General features: G+C 39.0%; 1 protein-coding gene across 3 annotated transcripts in view; it reads right to left on the bottom strand.

Moving 5' to 3' along the window:
• Positions 1 to 17,950, bottom strand: part of ZMAT4 (zinc finger matrin-type 4) — a 421,249-nt gene that overhangs the window by 79,689 nt on the left and 323,610 nt on the right. The window contains exon 7 of one of the 3 annotated variants that reach the window (XM_080658636.1): positions 9,500 to 12,785. The exons of 1 other annotated variant lie outside the window; for it this stretch is intronic. In XM_080658636.1, the coding sequence (XP_080514762.1) occupies positions 12,770 to 12,785 (16 nt within the window). In that variant the 3' untranslated portion in view covers positions 9,500 to 12,769. Of the gene's footprint in view, positions 1 to 9,499; positions 12,786 to 17,950 lie in introns of those variants that run through there. One more of the 3 variants, XM_080658637.1, reaches the window with a different exon arrangement.

Raw genomic sequence — 17,950 nt, forward strand, 5'->3', positions numbered from 1 at the left:
GTGTTTAAAATACTGTCAATTAAAAAAATCAGACTAACTTGTCTTTCTCTACATCAGATCTCAGAATACAATTGAACAATGTTCACAGTAGGATTTTTCTTGGAGAGGGTTAAGAGGGTGAAACAATTTTGTTCTAAAGCATGCTGATTTCTAAAATATTAGGGGAATTAAATACTGCTTAAATTTTTAGATCAAAAATTAAGAAAACATGGCTTTGGTTATATTCTTAGAAAAACTTAAAGGTAACCATTATAAAATTTATATTTAAAAAATTACATATAAGTCAGAATAGAAAGGAAACATCTGCATTCACCTGTTTGGTCAGCTCAGGAGATGGAGGAGTTAATGGAAAATTCTTTATAAATGTGGGGAAGGGCTACAGAAAAGATGCTCCTGCAAGCCCATGGTAGCCTATTGGTTTAAAGCCACTGTGAGCTGAGTAGTTCACCTGTCACACTTTTAGGATCGTCACTATACCTATAGTGTGCACAGAACTGCTGTATCCTAGGACAAGATGCCAGATATAACGTGCACATAGGCAAGGGGAAGAAGGCTATAGCTGATGTAGAATCTGTGGAGGGTGGTTTCTCTCTCCTTTTTGTTGGAAATATACCTGGTACATTTACTGTAGGTTAAACCCTCTTATTGTTGGTTAGTGATTACAAACATTTTGGAGCCATGTGCATTCTTCTGGGTTTCTCTTTGGGGTGCATAAAGCACTCTCAGGTCCTGACTTGGCAATGTCTCCTTTCTTTGCCTCCTAGGACTCAGCTGTGTAGTGGTACTCTAAGACCTCTGCAGCTGGATGGGAGTAGGGTTGTCACAAGGACCATGTTGTGGAGAAGGATAGAGGCCAAAAAGCCTCTCTTTCTCTCATTCATTTTTAAGAGACTCTGGCCAAATTCAGTGGGCATGTGTTAGCTATGGTTTTGTTAATTACTTCTCACCATCTACCCTCTGTATTCCATGTCTGATGGCCATCATGTTTCCAAGACGACAATCACTTCCTGCCCAGCAACAAATAGAGAGAGGTAACCACTTCTGTGCCTTCAGCCTCTCATAGAAATCACATTAGCTACTTTTAGAGGAGGATTAATGAGGTCTATCTAATTTTCTTTTGCCAAAGTTACTATATTTAACAGACTTTCCTCACAGAAAAGAGTACATGGATGATGGGTAGCTTTCTGCAAATGGGCGAAGAACTAACTCATTGTTCCAGACATTCCAAAAATGATTAAAGCCTTAAGATACTTAGGGTATTGCTGACTCTTATTGATGGCTTGAACTGGCTTGGAATATTTCACAAAGTACCAGAGAACACTAACATGACAAGTTATTTTTTTGCAAACAGCAGAACACATTGGTCTTCGATCAAATAGAAAGCCTTCATTTGTGTATCTGAGAGCTTCCCATTACTCTAGCACAGCTCTGTGGCCCCTCAGCACAATAAGCAGTTACGCTTCTTTAGGTGTATAAATTCAAATACCAGTTATGTAATTAGCAAATGCATTTCTAATTAGAACTTTAATTTTGTTACAGTCAAACACATCTTTCTCCCTAACCTATAGACTGTTTCTAAACTGTATTTTTAGCCTCTGAAATACATTGAAATAAGACCTACAATAGCACAGAATGTTACCCACAAAATAGACCTATCTTTTGTATGTTAACTTGAGAGTTGACAAAAGATTCTAAGTTAGCTCCTGTAGGTGGCCATTACCCACCTGTCCCAGGGCAGTCCTTGCTAGGACATTGTTTATCAGCAGCTTTGTGCCCACTGAGGCAGATCCTGCAGTTCCTGCGTCATCCTAGTATCTTGGCTTCTGAGCATCTTGGTGAAGCTGACCACCCGGCCAATACGGACCTGAGCAGACATCTGCCATTTACCCTGTCATAAGCTTTTGTGGACTTGGTCCTCTAAGTCCCAGGGGCAAAACTCCTCAGAAACACACAGAGAAATCAGAAGTAAAATTGCAGCAGCATCCAACCCTCTGGTAGAAGTTGGTGGATGTTTTGGGAAGCTGGTGCCAATCCTGGCGTGTTACTTTGTCTCCTTGGAGCTACTTCTTGGTGCCTCCCATCAGGTTCCGTGCTTCATGCTGTTTTCTGCCTTCCTGCCCTGCATCATCTCCTCCTTTGTGTCCAGTCTCGCTCTCAGCCTTGCTCAGCTCCTGCTCAGTCTGGGCCTGGCAAGTCACCTAATCCCCTGCTGCCTGCTCCAGAGTCACCCGAACTGAAATTGGGCCCCCTTTTTGGTGTCCTCCCTCAAGCACCAGCTGAGGAGTCAGGCCCACCCCAGAGAGCTCACCCATTATCTGGACCAGATCTCGATATGGTTTTTACCTGGTGACTGGATCCTAGTCCCTCGCTTTCCAGTCTCCCCCTGGAAACTTTGACCTGCTGTGTGATCTTTTTCACATATCCATATTCAGACCATGCCTTACCACTGAATAGAAACATTTTTCCTAAGGACACTTGAGTTTGCAAGGTCTTCTGGAAATTGCACAATAGCTCTTCAAGCAATTCTTACTGTAGCGAGCCCTTGTCATCCCATCAATCTCTTTCATCTCTGCCCAGACTTTGCTGCTTCCTCATTGCTGCTGAGATGTGATGCTGAGGTCCCTGGGTGCCCAGGAGGGCACCTGAGAGGTGTCGACTCTCATCATGCCAAGGCAGACCGGAAACAGGGACCAGAGGTTATCTCAGCACCCCCTTTCTCAAAAGGGCTTGTGCATTTCTAAAAATGTGTACACTTGGAACAGAAAGTTAGGCTCCACCAGAGTGAGCTATCCCTCTCAGTTTGTTTTGCAGAGAAAATGGGGCTCCTCCATTTGATGTTGTTTGTTTGTTTGACATATCCAGGGAATAGTGAGCAGCCTGGCTGGAATGAAGTGACCTGAGCAGGGACCTTATGGAGCATCCCATTCCAATCCTACATGGTTTAGGCAGGAACAGCGAGGCTAGAGAGGCCTTTCCCCGAGTCTCAGAGCTGGTAGCAGAACTGACAATAGAACTCCGAGCCTTTTTATAAACCTCGCAGGCAGGTGGTACCTCAGCGGATGACCCATAGCTGCTGTGCAATCTGTTGGCCTGTCCCCAGTTTAGGTGACACTGGTCAAGTGCCGTTCTCATCTTGTCCTCTTTAGACTAGTATAAAATTGCTACAGAAATTTCTGAAATCTCATACTTTTCTCTTTCCTGAAGCTGGTTGTGCCTGAATTCTACTTTCTCATCCCCCTTCTTTTCTCCCCTGTCCCCCAACAATAGAACATTTATGTAGCTACAGCATTTTTGCAACTGCAGGTCCTCCCCTCCCCGCTCCTGCCCAGGAAGTAGAAGCTAATTCAGTGCCTTAATATTCCTAGGCAACATTGTTATCATCTGATATGCCAATGTGATAATGGGCAGTTTGCCAATCTTGTCAGTTTTAGAAGCAAATTGGCTTAAGTAATCACCTAAACATCCTCTTCCAAGGAACTTTTCTTCCCCTCATAGGAGACCGCACCTATTATTTCTCCTGTGAAGAACAGAGAAAATATTTCCCCTGCTAAGTGATACAAGGGATTTGTTTGTTTGAAGCCTTCACAGGCCTTCCATTTAAATAAAGCTCCTTTTTTAATAAATGAAAATTCAATGCACGCTCAGAGGATTTCAGTGTTGTCAAATATTCGATTTAAACTCTTCCTGTTATTTACATTCTCCATCCTAACAACCATTATTACACAAGAGAAGTTTTTTTCCCTGCTGAGAGCATTCATGCGACGACGACATGGTGCTGGTGTTATTGCCAGAGCAATTCTCGTCTCCTGTATGCTGTGTTCCAGAGCCTTATCTCACTGTGCCCTTTGTCCCCCCAGCATGAATGGGCATTCTCCACCACAGCAGACAGCATCTCTCACAAGTCAGTCTGATTTGAACGGGGTTGATTGGAGGGGGCTAGACCCGAAAGCCCAAGGGTAGGAAAAGCCCAAGGTGCTCTCACTGCAGCTTCTGATATGACAAATGACCATCCCTGCCTCTTCAGTGTCTCATACGGGCATTTCCTAGTGCACCTAAAACCACACTAAAGAATGCTGATCCCTTCCTTCTCAAGGGCTCGCTGGCGTGTGCTGTTTCTGACTCCAGCCGGGGAGGGGGAGCAGTATCGGAACTCTGTTGGGGCTGCAGCAGGCAGTAATGGGATGACTATTGGAAATGATGGATGGCGCTCCAGATCTGCATTTCCGATGGCACGTACGCAGCAGATTAGGTGACTGTCGCTGTGGCTGGAATGAGACTTTTCTTCCCGCTGCCCTTGAGCTGCATGTTGATTTGATCTTGGATTCAATGCTCTTTCTCCCGTTGTTTTGTTAAAATTATTTGTCATATTTGGTTATAAAATTATGTGGCTTTCTCACTCTAAGCCAAAACCAGAGACATACTGGACAATTGCATGTTCTAGAAAATTAAGAATAATGAGTCAGAGCCAGATCCTATGAGAGGTAAATGGAGACAAGTGGTAAGGGCACTAAGTACAATGCCAGAAACCCCCTGGACATCTTTGGGAGGTTATGATCATGCAATATTCTGGACAAAGTACTTGCAAACTCCATTTAATGATGCAGGTGACATCAGTGTTACCCTCATGTGATCAGCTCATATTAATTTTTCTGAGTCATTTTAATTCTCTTAATAATCTTTAAGTAGAAGGTATTACACAAGAGTAAAAATGCATAGTCCCTTTCTTTAATATCCCATTGACTTCTTATTTTAAACAGTAACTGAAACCATCCAGTCCATACCCACCCCTTCGTTTTACCCAAGAAACCTGGGCCCAGACAGTGGGAGGTAGCTTGCTTGATAAAAGCCCAAATATCTCTCCTGGCAGAGCACGGCTAAAATTTCATCTTCCTAAACTTCAGCTCCCTTCTTGCTACTGCAACTTGATGCTTCCTAATTCATAGAGTTTCAAATTAAATTCATGATTATTTCTTTAACTTCTTCCGATAACTGAACCAAAACTGGTGTTTTTTTTTTGTGTGTGTGTGTGTGTGTTTTTAATGTGTACAGACTGTATGAGCACAGGTTTCCTTTTATCCCCAACTTGTCAATACCATCAAGGTCCCATCCACCAAAGAGGAGAAGATGCACAGGAAGAGGGTTGTGAACTAAGACTGGCTGATGCAGGAAGCTAACCAGGAGTGCAGCACACATCTCTTTAAGGGAGGAGTCCATAGTATGTGATATCAAGACTGAGGTGCAATAAACATGATTTCTATCTAGGGACCAAGCTCCAGGAATGGGGACCAAGAAGCCAAGTTCTGGGCAGAGCAGTCAGTAACTAGACACACATTGAGGGCTGTACAGAGAGGTTGCAGCCTAATATTGTTTGAATAACTAGTCCGAACTAGGCAGGGCTCTCATTGGCTCGGGAACTGGGTCAGGTGGGAATCCTCAACCTATCATGTCCCTAACAGGACAGGGCAGGAGTAAGCCAGCTCCAACCCCACAGGAATTCACTCACCCACCCCCAGAGATGAGGCTTCTGGCTGTGCACCAACACATCGCCTGCACCTCTAACACCCAGGATGTGGAGAACATGAATCATAGGGCAGACTTCTGAGAAAACATATAGGGGATTCTAAACAGCTAACAAAGAACTCTTCAGGGTGCCAAGGGACTGATATATTTCGAGCTTTGGGTTCTTTGGTCTTCACATTTCTTTGCAGTCAGCTGACTTGCTGGAGTGGGGGGCTCACATGCTGATTTATGTAGTGAGTTTGGCTCAAACTCACAATGTTTATGAGTCAGCAATGTCTGTCTGACATTTATTACCACTCAAACAGACTGGCAGTCATAAATCCAGCTTCATTTTTACAGTTAAATGGCTACTATCATGGAACAAAGGAACAAAGGGGAATAACCCACAGCTGTGCTATTCATCCTGCATCTTATGAAAAAATAGAACAAAGTGTAGGAATGAATAGGTCATACTGCAATAGATCCATATTTATACGCATACACGAATGGATACTATGTACAAATACCAGATAAAACCATATGCTGAATTCTTTTCTTCATGTGGGAAATATGTTGAGGAGCCCCAGGTCATATCCTGCCATGTTAGAGCAAAATAGATCTCGAGCTCTCCTCACTAGCTCTAAGTGTGGGTCCTTGCACTAAGCAAAAGCCCCACAGGCTGATTGAGCTATCAGGGCAAAGATATCTCAGGGAACTGGCAGAGCTGTTGAGCCTGGAATGGAGGTTGGGGAGTGCAGAGGAAATGAGACTGAGACCTGATAGAGGGGCTGCTTGGGAATTCACAGTGTCAGCAGCTGGAACATTCTGGGCTCTGCTTTGCTAGGAAGCTATACTAGCAGCAACTCTCTCCCAGGTAAAGTTCTATGTCCTCACATAGTTTTAAAAGTGAGAATGATCAAAATGAGAGAGATGGGCAAGGTAGTCTTAAAGATCCCTCCAGTTCTCACATTGAATGGTTCTTTTTTATATTGAAAGATTATTAGCTAGTTGGATCATAGAAAAGAGGGGAGAATAAGTAATGCATACAGTTAATTTGTTTAATTTTTACAACTCTATAAGAAAGGTATCATCAGCCCACATTAAACATTGAAAAACAAAAGCTCAATAAACATACATAACTTGCCCAAGATCATAGAGCAAATAAATGACAGAACCATATTCCAGATCCAGCGTTTTAAAAAAATATCCTGTATCATTTACCCTATAGCATATCCTTTGTCTGGAATTTTGTATTCCATCCATAATTATTAAATTAATTTATGCATATATGATAAACATAACACATACAAACCCCTTTACAGTATTTGTTAACAACTGGATTACCAGAATTTGCACAAAGTGATAAATTGATTTTGGTTTTGTTTTTTCCCTTTTAGGGATACCTACCTCTATTCTCAGAAAAACTTTGGCTGATAAAGATATTTGCAAAGGAAAATGATTTGTTCTCTGCAAATCCCAGCAATAAGTCATATAATATCAGATACTTCCTAAAAGTAGGAACTGTAGTCTGTCTTGCATTCAACATCTATAGAGATAAGGCCCTTTAGGAACCATGGCACGTGTTCTTATACAAAAATATATAAGGACTGAGTTCAAGTCCACCCAGAGAGAGGCCCACTATTAATCTGAAAATATGGGCAGTTTCTGAACCAGTGAATGATTGAGTATTTAATTTATTTATACCTCAACACTATCAAAGAAGTCAATAGCTGGTGCAATCACCCAGGTGGAAGACTCACTTTATTACATACCCACATGGGCAGCTTGCAAAGGGTACTTGATTAACTTTCATCACAATTAAACTCTCTACACCTAAAGGACACTGAGAATTGGTAGCTCATATAAAAGAGGTAGGAGATGAGCTTGTAATTGGCCTTAAATTAAGTGGTAAAAAGAAGAAAATGAAGACAAAGGCTTTAAAAAGCATATCTAGTCAAAAGTAGGTTGGTTTTTTAGAAAAGCTGTATCCAACATGGAAAATATTACCATACATGGACTGTATTTTCTGCTACTAATCACTTTTTTAATAGCAGCATGCTCCAGTTAAGCAGAAAGAGTGGTGGAGAAAGAGGACAAGCCACTTTAAAGTTCTGAACATATGGTCCTCAGAGCCAAATCATCATGGAAGTCACAAAGTAAATCTAACAAGGGGCAAGAAGAATTAATTAAGAAGAAGAAAGGAGGGGAATCTTGGGCTAGTTACTAATGCTTCTAAACCCAGTGTGGACATGTAGAGGGCAGGGGTTGTCTCTTCTCTGCAGGTGTCTCCCTGATGCTCAGACAGTTCTGGATAGAAAAAGAGCTGCTCTGGATTCTCTTCCTTGCAAGGTGACCTCCCTTTATCCCATTATTATCAAGCTCAACCAAAGAGATCATATTTTTGACAAGATAGAAAAACACCCCTATTACCTGTCTTACACACATGCAACATTAATAATTTTCTTGGCACTAATATTTAGGGAGGCTAATCGCATCCTCCCATTCTGAGCTTCTTGGATGCTATTTACTGCCAGAGTAGCAGACTGATGGGACATGGGGTTGATCCAACATGGCAACTCTTTGGATTCTTAGTACCAAAATCATTAGCACTAATGCTGTTATGTACACAGATTAATACTCCACCATCTGAAGACAATTTCAAGAAATATGAGCATATACAGTAAGATATTGATTTCAAAGCAGAACATATGGTCACCAAGTTGGCCATCATAAGGAAACTTCTTATTCATCATTTGTGGTCTTACACTCAGAACTTTTAATCATTTGAAGAGTAACAATTCAAGCAGAACATGTGCTGAGAGTTCTCAAAATAGCAAGAATAAAAGAGGGGATTCAATATTGTGTATAACAATTTCACTTTTTTGGCATATATTTAGCAGCCAAATGTACTACATTGTACATTACTTAAACTTTCTGAAGTTAACTCAGCCTTTGCTGATCCTACTGACCACCTATGGAATGAGGGAACTTGAGCCTAGACTTCAAACAACCACAGTTGAGGTGAAAGTTTGACACATGACAATAGTTCGACTGTAACCTGTTAATGATAGCTGAAGGTGAAGGGGCAGGTAAAATTAGACCTTTTTCCCTTCAGTCATATAATTTGAAGATTATGGAATGTGAATTTTAAAGGTCAGAATAAATTGCTAATTAAGTTGAGGTATTTGAAATTAGCAAATAAAAATGCAGTTCAGAACAGTGACTAAGGAATAATTAATCATATGGGGGAAAATGACAGAGAAGTAGAGCCAGCAGTAAAATTATTTTTTAGCTAGTTGTTATAGAGCCTTCATATGCCATTACTAAGAACTATTAGACATTAATTCCTTTCTCTTTAGGCTATATCTTAAAAACACACACACACAACAGTGTTCAACATCATTATGGGAAGACACAAATCAAGGCAAAATCAAGACAGATGATCATCTGTAAAACCTCTCTTGAAGGTATTCAGACTGTATATATAATATGACACTTTCCTCTATCTTTTACTCAATATATATATATATATATATATATATATATATATATGAAATAGATATGACACTTCCCTCTATCTTTTACTCAACATGTGAAGGAATTAAGGGTTACATGGTCATAGACATAACCTTAAACCCACTCTAATTGATTTCAAATATAAATCACAAAATCACAGCCAATTATTGGCATTTTAACTGTTATATTGCAAATTTATACACTCCCAACAGACACAACTTTGAGGATACCTCCTTTAACATCTGCTTAAGAAAACATTTTGCCTCCAGTTACTTTTTCTTTCCTTAGAAGCTACACTTGGGTTTGATGCTCTCAATCCATGCTGGGATGTTCAGGATTTCATTTGACATTAAGATATTTGCATATTAAACTTAAAGCCAATTGATCAACATGGATATTACAATGAAATATCCGAGAGTTAATTTGACATGCATATCTTAAACTAGAAAACAAAGACAGCATTTATATAGAGATTTATATTTTTAAGCACTTGACATTTATTACTTAGCTCATCCACACCACATACCTATGAGGTAGTTTAGCATGACTTTAGTATGAATAAATTAGGTAAGAAGCAGAAAAAGAGATCTGTTCCCACAAAAGAACAACAATTCTGGTCACAAAAGAACAACAATCAAATTTTTTTTGTACAAGCTGGTCAAACAAGCAATGCATATTTAGCGTGGATGGAATGTAGAGAGGGTGGTAATTTTATTTCCTGACAGTTTAGAAATGTTCTAATATACTGTGCTCACAGTGACCTGCCAAAAATACCTCACTTAAAAGATCAGCTTTGGAGGTGTGCCCTCCCCCAGCCCCCAGGGCTCAAATTTCCCTATGGGAGTATTTGCATTTTTTCATCTATTTCATATTTTTCTTCTCTTAGTCTGATTGGTCTAATAAAGTCACTTTAATAGAAAGGTATAAAGACTCTTGCAGTTCCAATTTATGTTTATATGTCATGTAAGAGGCAGATGAAAAACAAATCTTACTGGTCTTTGTAGTCAAGCAATTGCAGATGCGGGTTTTATTGCCACTTTTTATCATCAGGAGGGATCACTGCAGTCCTCTCCACTTAGCAGATTGCTTTATGATCACATTTATTAGTGCACTTGGCTGTGAAGACTACATATAAGGAAAACTCATTAATTTAGGTTTCACAACCATGGCCTGTGTGGCCACTGGCACCAGTGCTAACCTGAAGCTCACCTCTGTGCTTGAAGGAAAACTCATTAGAAAATAAGTGAATTGCATGACCAGGACTGCAGGAGTATATTATCTCTATAAGAAGACATAGACTATTTCAACCACTTAGCAAGGGTTTCTTTAAACACAAAAATTTTACTCTACTATAAGGATGCCATTAGGCTTGTGTGTTTAGTTCATTTTGAATCATTTCTCCCTCACTGGAGCAACACTTCGAATGGGCAGTAGTGGGTCAGTTTAGTTGACGTTCTTATATGTACTCTGGTACTTTAAATATTGAACATTGGGTTCACCTCTAGTTCTCCAGCATTGAGGTTTTACAGGAAATCCTTGGACCTGTCTTCGTCTCTCCTGGAATCTCTGCTGTAACCCGGCGGCCCTGCCAGAGCAGCTCCACAGGGTCAGGTCTGCAAGGCTCTCTCTCTGCGCCAGATTTAATTTGGCTCTTTGGAAACATTTACCTCTCACTCCCATTCATTCATAGTGAAAGTGGAATGCAAGATACAACCTAATGAAACAAATATAACCACCACAACAAGATAAAAGAATAATGACAACAAACAGCTAGCTTCCCAAGCAGGGGTGTTTCCATTTAAGATGGCCCAAAATATAAATAATATTCACAGGCTCTTCCTCTTTAAAGCTGAACATGTCACCTCCATGGTTCGCTGGAATGGTAACTTCCCTTCTCTGTACAGCAAAAATAAGGAAAAAGATTTGAAAACAAAATCTCGTCTCTGGCAGGGTATTCACTTTCACTTGACAAGTTGCCAAGGAGCAATGGCACTTAGATGAGGGATTCTGAAATAATCAGATTATTATATCTGGAAGCTGATCTATCAAGATTGGCAGAGACTCTCTGTAAAGCAAACGAGATCTATGTTCATAGACTCCTCTGCACTATATTGGGTTATTAAAAACAAAAACAAAAACACCTGCGGGCATGAGCTCACTCACTAAACACAAAGAGAAACAAAGACTTTTTTTCTGTTTTTTACTTGGACAGTTGCTTATGTTACAGCAGAATTGACAAATAAAGCCTCATTTTACACATTTGAACAAAAGTCACCGTAGGAGGTTTGCAGCTCGGTTGTGTGCTTTCCAAAACAGCAAAATAGTTTGCTCCCCATCAGACCTTCCTTCCTTCCAACAGGACAGCTGTGGCTGGGGTGGCTGCTCTTTCTGTAGTCACGGACACTGGCCACCTTGGTCCCTCCTGAGTGGGCCATCCTCCAGGAAATGGTGCCAAATCTCAAATACCTTAATAATGACACTGTGCAGTTTCTATGTCATTTCATTTATTGCTCACTGAGTTGTAACCACCTTGGCTGTCTGTGGAAAAACAACAGGCGACAGAAAACCCTGACACCAGCAGATCAATTGCCTGTGGTCACAACATACAAAGAGCAGCCCCGGCCAGAGCATTGAGAAGCTTCATGAGTAGAAGCTAAATGCCCGACTTTGCAGCCAGCCTGCAGGTCACCAAATCCAGTCTGATGGAGAAGACGGAACCTAGAGAAAGAGCCTTGTGATTTACACTCAGAGACACTCTGTTCCCCATCAGAGTAACCGGGTTCCAGTCTGTCATACTGGCCACTGGTGTTTTTCCCAAAGTGATTGAATCTTGGCTCAATGAGAGCACTTCAGTGAGAAACAGAGGAATAGGGGACCTCCTCATACCCAAGGCTGTCATTCTTCAGAATTCACCCACTTATTTCCAAGTCACAGCTCATAAGTCAGGCCAACTTCATAAGAAATATTCATTTACTTCTCTCCTGTTTTTGGATTTATAATTCTTCTTTTGGATGCCTTTGGGAAAACATTTCATCAAGGTCAACTGCTGTGAAGACATTTTTGCCTAAGAGGATCATCATGCAGGCAAACTAATTCTTTTCCTAAGCTATTATTTTGGCAGCTTACAAAGAGGATTTGGCTTAACCTTGAGAAAAAAAATTTTTGAATGATCAGAAAACAGAGATGATGATTTTTCTTTTATTTACCTTCTTCATTCTTGCTGTTCAGATGGCAAGGCTGGCTCACATTTTGTAAGGTGAGATGAGAAGGACCAGTGATTCCTTCCCGTTTAGGGCATGTTGCCACAGTCATGTTCCACATGATGAAAAAATAGTGTTTCTTTCTTGATAGAGGTGCTTTACATAACAATCATCCAGGATTTAATAGAATAATTTTATATGTTAAAGAAATCTAGAATAAACTGGAGATTTAGATTTTTCCATTGTCTTTAAGTTTAAATAATGCTCTCACTGTTTGGTATAGGATTATAATTTAGAACATGTGCTAAATATATTATCCGAAAAGAATTTAAAAATCCATCCAAACATCACAACTTACCACAAAATTAAAAAAAAAGGAAGAAATAAATAAAGCTCATTTACTTTCCAAAACTGATATTAGTCACATGTTAATCTGTGAATCCTTGTAAGAAATGTTCATTGTTCAAGAAAGATTTCTCCTCTGGTGGTTGATAAGCAATTCTCAATGGCAGAGAAATCCTGACATTTTTTTCTCATCTTGATTGATGTTTTCACTACTTATTCTTCAGGCTATAAAACAGAAGAGAACATAGTCTTACCTTCTTTCTTAATTATATATTTCAACCTCTCTCTCTCTCTCTCTCTCCCTCCCTCTCTCTCCCTTCCTCCCTCTCTCCCTCCCTCCCTATGCCCCAACCCCACATCACTTTATCCATCAAATTAAAATAAAGCTGAATTTATATAAATCTTTTAAGTTCTAAATAATCTGTGTATATAATAACTCAATTACTAATGTCATCTCCATGTGTGTAGAAGAAAATATATATCTTTGTAATGTCAATCCAGACACTAAATTCATTCTGAAAGTTGTTAAAATGAAAATAATAAATTAATTTTTATTTATGACATATTGCATATACCCACCTGTAAATTTCAGGTATCGCTATTTATAGAAACCTCTTGTTGGGAGGGGAGAGCAACTTGGTAGCATTTAGATTTCAAATTATGGTAAACTTCATTCTCTATTCATCAAGAATTTTCTCTGTTAGGTAAATAGAAAAGTTGTTTCTGGTTTTATTGTCAAGAAGTATTGATTTAAATCAAATAGATAACTAATTTTTAAAGGTTTTTTAGTTTTGTTTTGCTTTATGGTAAACAGATACTACCATTGATTGGATGCCTACTATATGTCAGGAATTTCCCATTTATTTTACATGTTAATTTAATCCCCACACCACCTTTTATGTGGATATTATTTCTCCCCATTTTAAAGGTGAAAACAGTGAGGCTTAAACTGACTATGTTAATGACACAAGGTCATAGGGCTATTAAGGGATAAGAGTTGGACTCTGGGAAAGATCAGAATCAGAAGGCAAAGAACTTGTTGACATATGTGCAGGGTTTCCCACATGATATTGAAGGTGTCCTCTGGCTGCATCAAGACTGCCAAACAGTATGTTGTAATAGTTGACTATTAACCCTAAAGCAATATTCTGGGGAGGGAGGGTGCAAATGTGCTGGAGCAGGTCAGAATCCTTGTATAGACCTGCCTTCCCGTGTCACTAAGATCCAAATATCTTAGTGGAAAGTTGATAAATGAAAATTCACAAGCAACCAAGGAAAATTCTATCACTAACCTGGAAGCACACAGCGTATCTTGAAATGTTATTTTCCAAAACATAAAAACACACACATACTGAATAGAGTAGGTCTTAATAAAATATTCTTAAGAGACAAATAAGAATTTGGATATTATTGGTATAATGTAGACCAAAAGAAAACAGAGACATTATTTTTTAAATAGCTTTGAAAGTTTGCCTTGAAATGACCCTAGTAATCACAGCTACTTTTACATAGTTATACAACAAAACTTCCTATTTTAGAATCAGTTCCTGCTACCATGACCTATGAAAATTCTACAGTCGTTGCCACATGAATTCATGTGACATAAAGTTGGGAAGTTCTCACTAGACAAACAAGTATGATCTCATTTTTATAACCTGCAAAGATAAATATTTTTTTCAAATTAAAATGAGTTTGAAGTGCAGTGCCCCCATGTAATAATAAGAAGACCAACATCCGTGGCTGAGAAGTCTTCAGTCATAATGACATCTTTAGAGGAAACCAGAAGAGAGTTGTTTATTTAATTTCCAGTAAAAGTGTTCTATTAAGAACTTAATTTCATAATGAGAAAGAATATCACACCCTTCCTTTTTATGGTCAATAAAACTCTTCAGGTCCTTTCTGAACACATTGAAGTAATGACAAATTAAAATGCTTTCAATTCCAAGTAGCTTTCATAATTATTCATCCATTTCTGATATTGCTGGAAAGGCTCCTTCATATTATACTTTGCATCCTATTTGACACAAAAGAACATGGAAAATTTTATTGCTATTAATAAAATGGAGCCACCCAACCCAAGAAGAAAATTCTTTTTCATCTGAAAGATAAGCTGCGTAATTCATGTATTTTCAGAAATTTCTTTAAATAGAAAATTGAAGAAAGGCATAGGGAAAAAATAATTTATTATATAGTTTCCATCTGTGGTGAAAATAAGTCTTTGTTTTCAGAGAGTTTTAAATTTGATTTGAGTTGAAGAGATAATTTCCATTTAATTGTACATATACCACTTACACTCATAGAGCTCACTTTATTTTTGTTTTTTATTCATTTTTGTTGTTGACACTATTACAGATGTCCCCATTTCCCCCTCCTTTGCCAGTTCCCCCTTATTTTCAACGTACATCTGGAAAACATACCCTCTGTTTTACTTAAAAAAAAAGTAACAAAATCATGAGGGTATTTTTTCTCAGGGTCTTGGAATGCAGTGAGAAAACCCTAGAACAATTTGGATGGGTACCTCCACCTTCCAAAAGAAGTTTCCATGTCAGCGAACTGTGAGAAGTTTTCATGTCTAATTTCTGTGCGCTCTAGCCCATAAAGGCTCCTGCCATACAGAGGGATGTGAAGGCCTTGCAGGACATGCATTGCATTCCAGGACCCCAACCCAAATGAGAATCACAACTGCAGGACCAGTTAAATGAAAAAGCTTCTCTTTTTACTAGTCACTTCTTTCTCCATTCTGACTTAGAAGGTTCAGGGAGAGGAGATGCTATAAACTGGGTATCAGATAGCAGTCTTGTGTAGACTGGTAAGAACTTCTTAATACCTAAAAAGGAGTGTTAAATAATACAACTAACCTTTTCTCACCATTAAAAATTACCAGACTTTTTTTTTTTTAAAGTGAAGGGATTAAGAAGTACAAATTTGTATTAAAAAATAGTTTGGGGAATGTAAAGTACAGTATAGGGCAGTGATCAGCAAACTCATTAGTCAACAGAGCCAAATATCAACAGTACAACGATTGAAATTTCTTTTGAGAGCCAAATTTTTTAAACTTAAACTATATAGGTAGGTACATTGTTATTAACTTAATTAGGGTACTCCTTCAATCGCACTGTACGTGCGTGCCCGCACGTGGTATTTTGTGGAAGAGCCACACTCAAGGGACCAAAGAACCGCATGTGGCTTGCGAGCCGCGGTTTGCCGACCACTGGTATAGGGATAATATAATCAATAATATAGTAATAACTATGTATGGTGCAATGTGGGTACTAGACTGGGGGATCATTTCATAAATTATATAAATGTCTGACCACTATGGTATACTCATGAAACTAATATAAAATACTACTGAATGTCAACTGTACTTGAAAAAAAATTAAAAAATCTGAGTAAACCCAATGGGTACATTAATTACTGAAACACCGGGTGTATACATTAGAATTAAATAAATAAAATAAAAATGACCTGAAATGTATTCAGTCTTTTTGAAATATTACCAAGGTATGGGAGAGGGGTGGGGAAAGCATCTGACCAAGCATGTTTGAAGGTGGTGACTAGAGAAAAATCTACTGATTCATTTGTCCCATGCTAAATTTAAACTGTGACATACCAATTAAAAAGCAAAGCAGAACATTCTCAGACATTATCAAGTCTCATTTCTGATAGCACAGGAGCAAGTTTACAGTGACATGAAAAATGAAATTGTGGACCATGGCTTATATGCAATGATATGGCCAGAACTTGTTAGATAAAGAGGGGTTATGTCCCAGACATTTTCCACAAATATGTTGCTGCACAGTCATGACTTTTAACTTGTTCAACCTACTGCCTGAGATGTGCCATGAATGACATCCAAGTACTTGTCACCTCTGCTCAATTTATTAAAATAGTACCAAAGAAACTAAATTAAATTTCCAAAATTGATCAAAGAAATTTCATTCTTTCTTTCCTGCATTCTCTAACTTGGCAAATAAGAATTGAAGGCAGAAATTCAGTGTTTTCCTAGGCTTGTTTTTTTCTCCCCATCCCATACAAATCACCTACAACTTTTATTGGCTTCCTATTTCACTCTGAAATACATTATTTCCTCTGCTGCCCCTGTCCCTGCCCTACTCCAGGGCACTAGTCTATCTGGAAACATTGTACTAATCTATTTGGCAACTTTGCAACCAGCTCTGCTGCTTTATCTCATTGGTGTTGTAATGCTTCTCTGGGTTCTCATCACCTACTGCAGAAAAATATAATATGCCAAAGTCATTTGTGATGTGACAGCTGCTTCTCCAATTCCATCTTTTTGTAAGTCACACCCCCCCACCCCCTGAAGCACTCTAAGCTCCATCACAGAATTACTTGAGGTTTTTCCCTGCTCCCATGTGCTTTGATGGTTTGCATAGGCTCTTCCTTCTGCCTGGAAACTCATCCCCCAACGCTTTACTTGCCCAGCTTTACACATCCAGCTTAGTGAAAGCATACTTCCTTATGATATCCTTTCCTGAACTCTGGCCCAACATTTAAAATATATTTGTAATATTTTTGAACAGCCACATAGAAGTAGAGAACAAAACTTCAAGGACATACCCGAGCTACAGGAAGTGATACCCAGTAAACTGTTGTGCGTAAGACAGGGATGACTGAGATAGCCAGGGAGCAAGTTCACAGTGACATGAAAAATGAAATTGTGGACCATGGCTTATATGCAATGATATGGCCAGACTTGTTAGATAAAGAGGGGTTATGTCCCAGACATTTTCCACAAATATGTTGCTGAATAGTCTGATAAGGGTGGGTGGGCAGGGGAATTGGGGGTAGGGAGAGGAGAAAGGGGAGAAGAGAAAGAGGATGTGGGAGCAGGGGATGATGCATGGAGAGAGTAAAACCAGAAAAAAGGCTTTATTGTGTGCATGATGCTATTGCTCTATGATGTCCAAATCTTTCATAATTGTCTAAATAAATAAAATACTTGCAAAATATTAATTATTAGTGGAAGTCTATGTAGTGTGATTGATAAGAGGGAGGGAAGCATTCAAAGTTATAGGAGAGAAAGATGCAGAAAGACCATAAGACATTGGGAGTTATAAGCATAGGCAGGGCTTTGAATTCCAACAGACTATTAAAAACTTTGCTGGGAGTCCTATGCCAATCCAAGGTAACTGGAAGTGGGATGGAGTTCAGCCAACATCTCTAACATATGGGTAACACAAGATAAATTTACCCAAATCCTTCTGAGGAAAACAAATCCTGTCTGCCATAACCATTGAATGAAGAAATAATATAAGAAAATTCAGACTACTTCGAAGAACAATCAAATATTGTGAACATTCAAGAAACCAAATATTCAAAAGTATAGAATATTTAAAATGAATGCAGCTCTATCACTTCATAATAAA

This window comes from Plecotus auritus, assembly GCF_963455305.1.
Source record: "Plecotus auritus genome assembly, chromosome: 3".
Lineage (NCBI taxonomy): Eukaryota > Metazoa > Chordata > Mammalia > Chiroptera > Vespertilionidae > Plecotus > Plecotus auritus.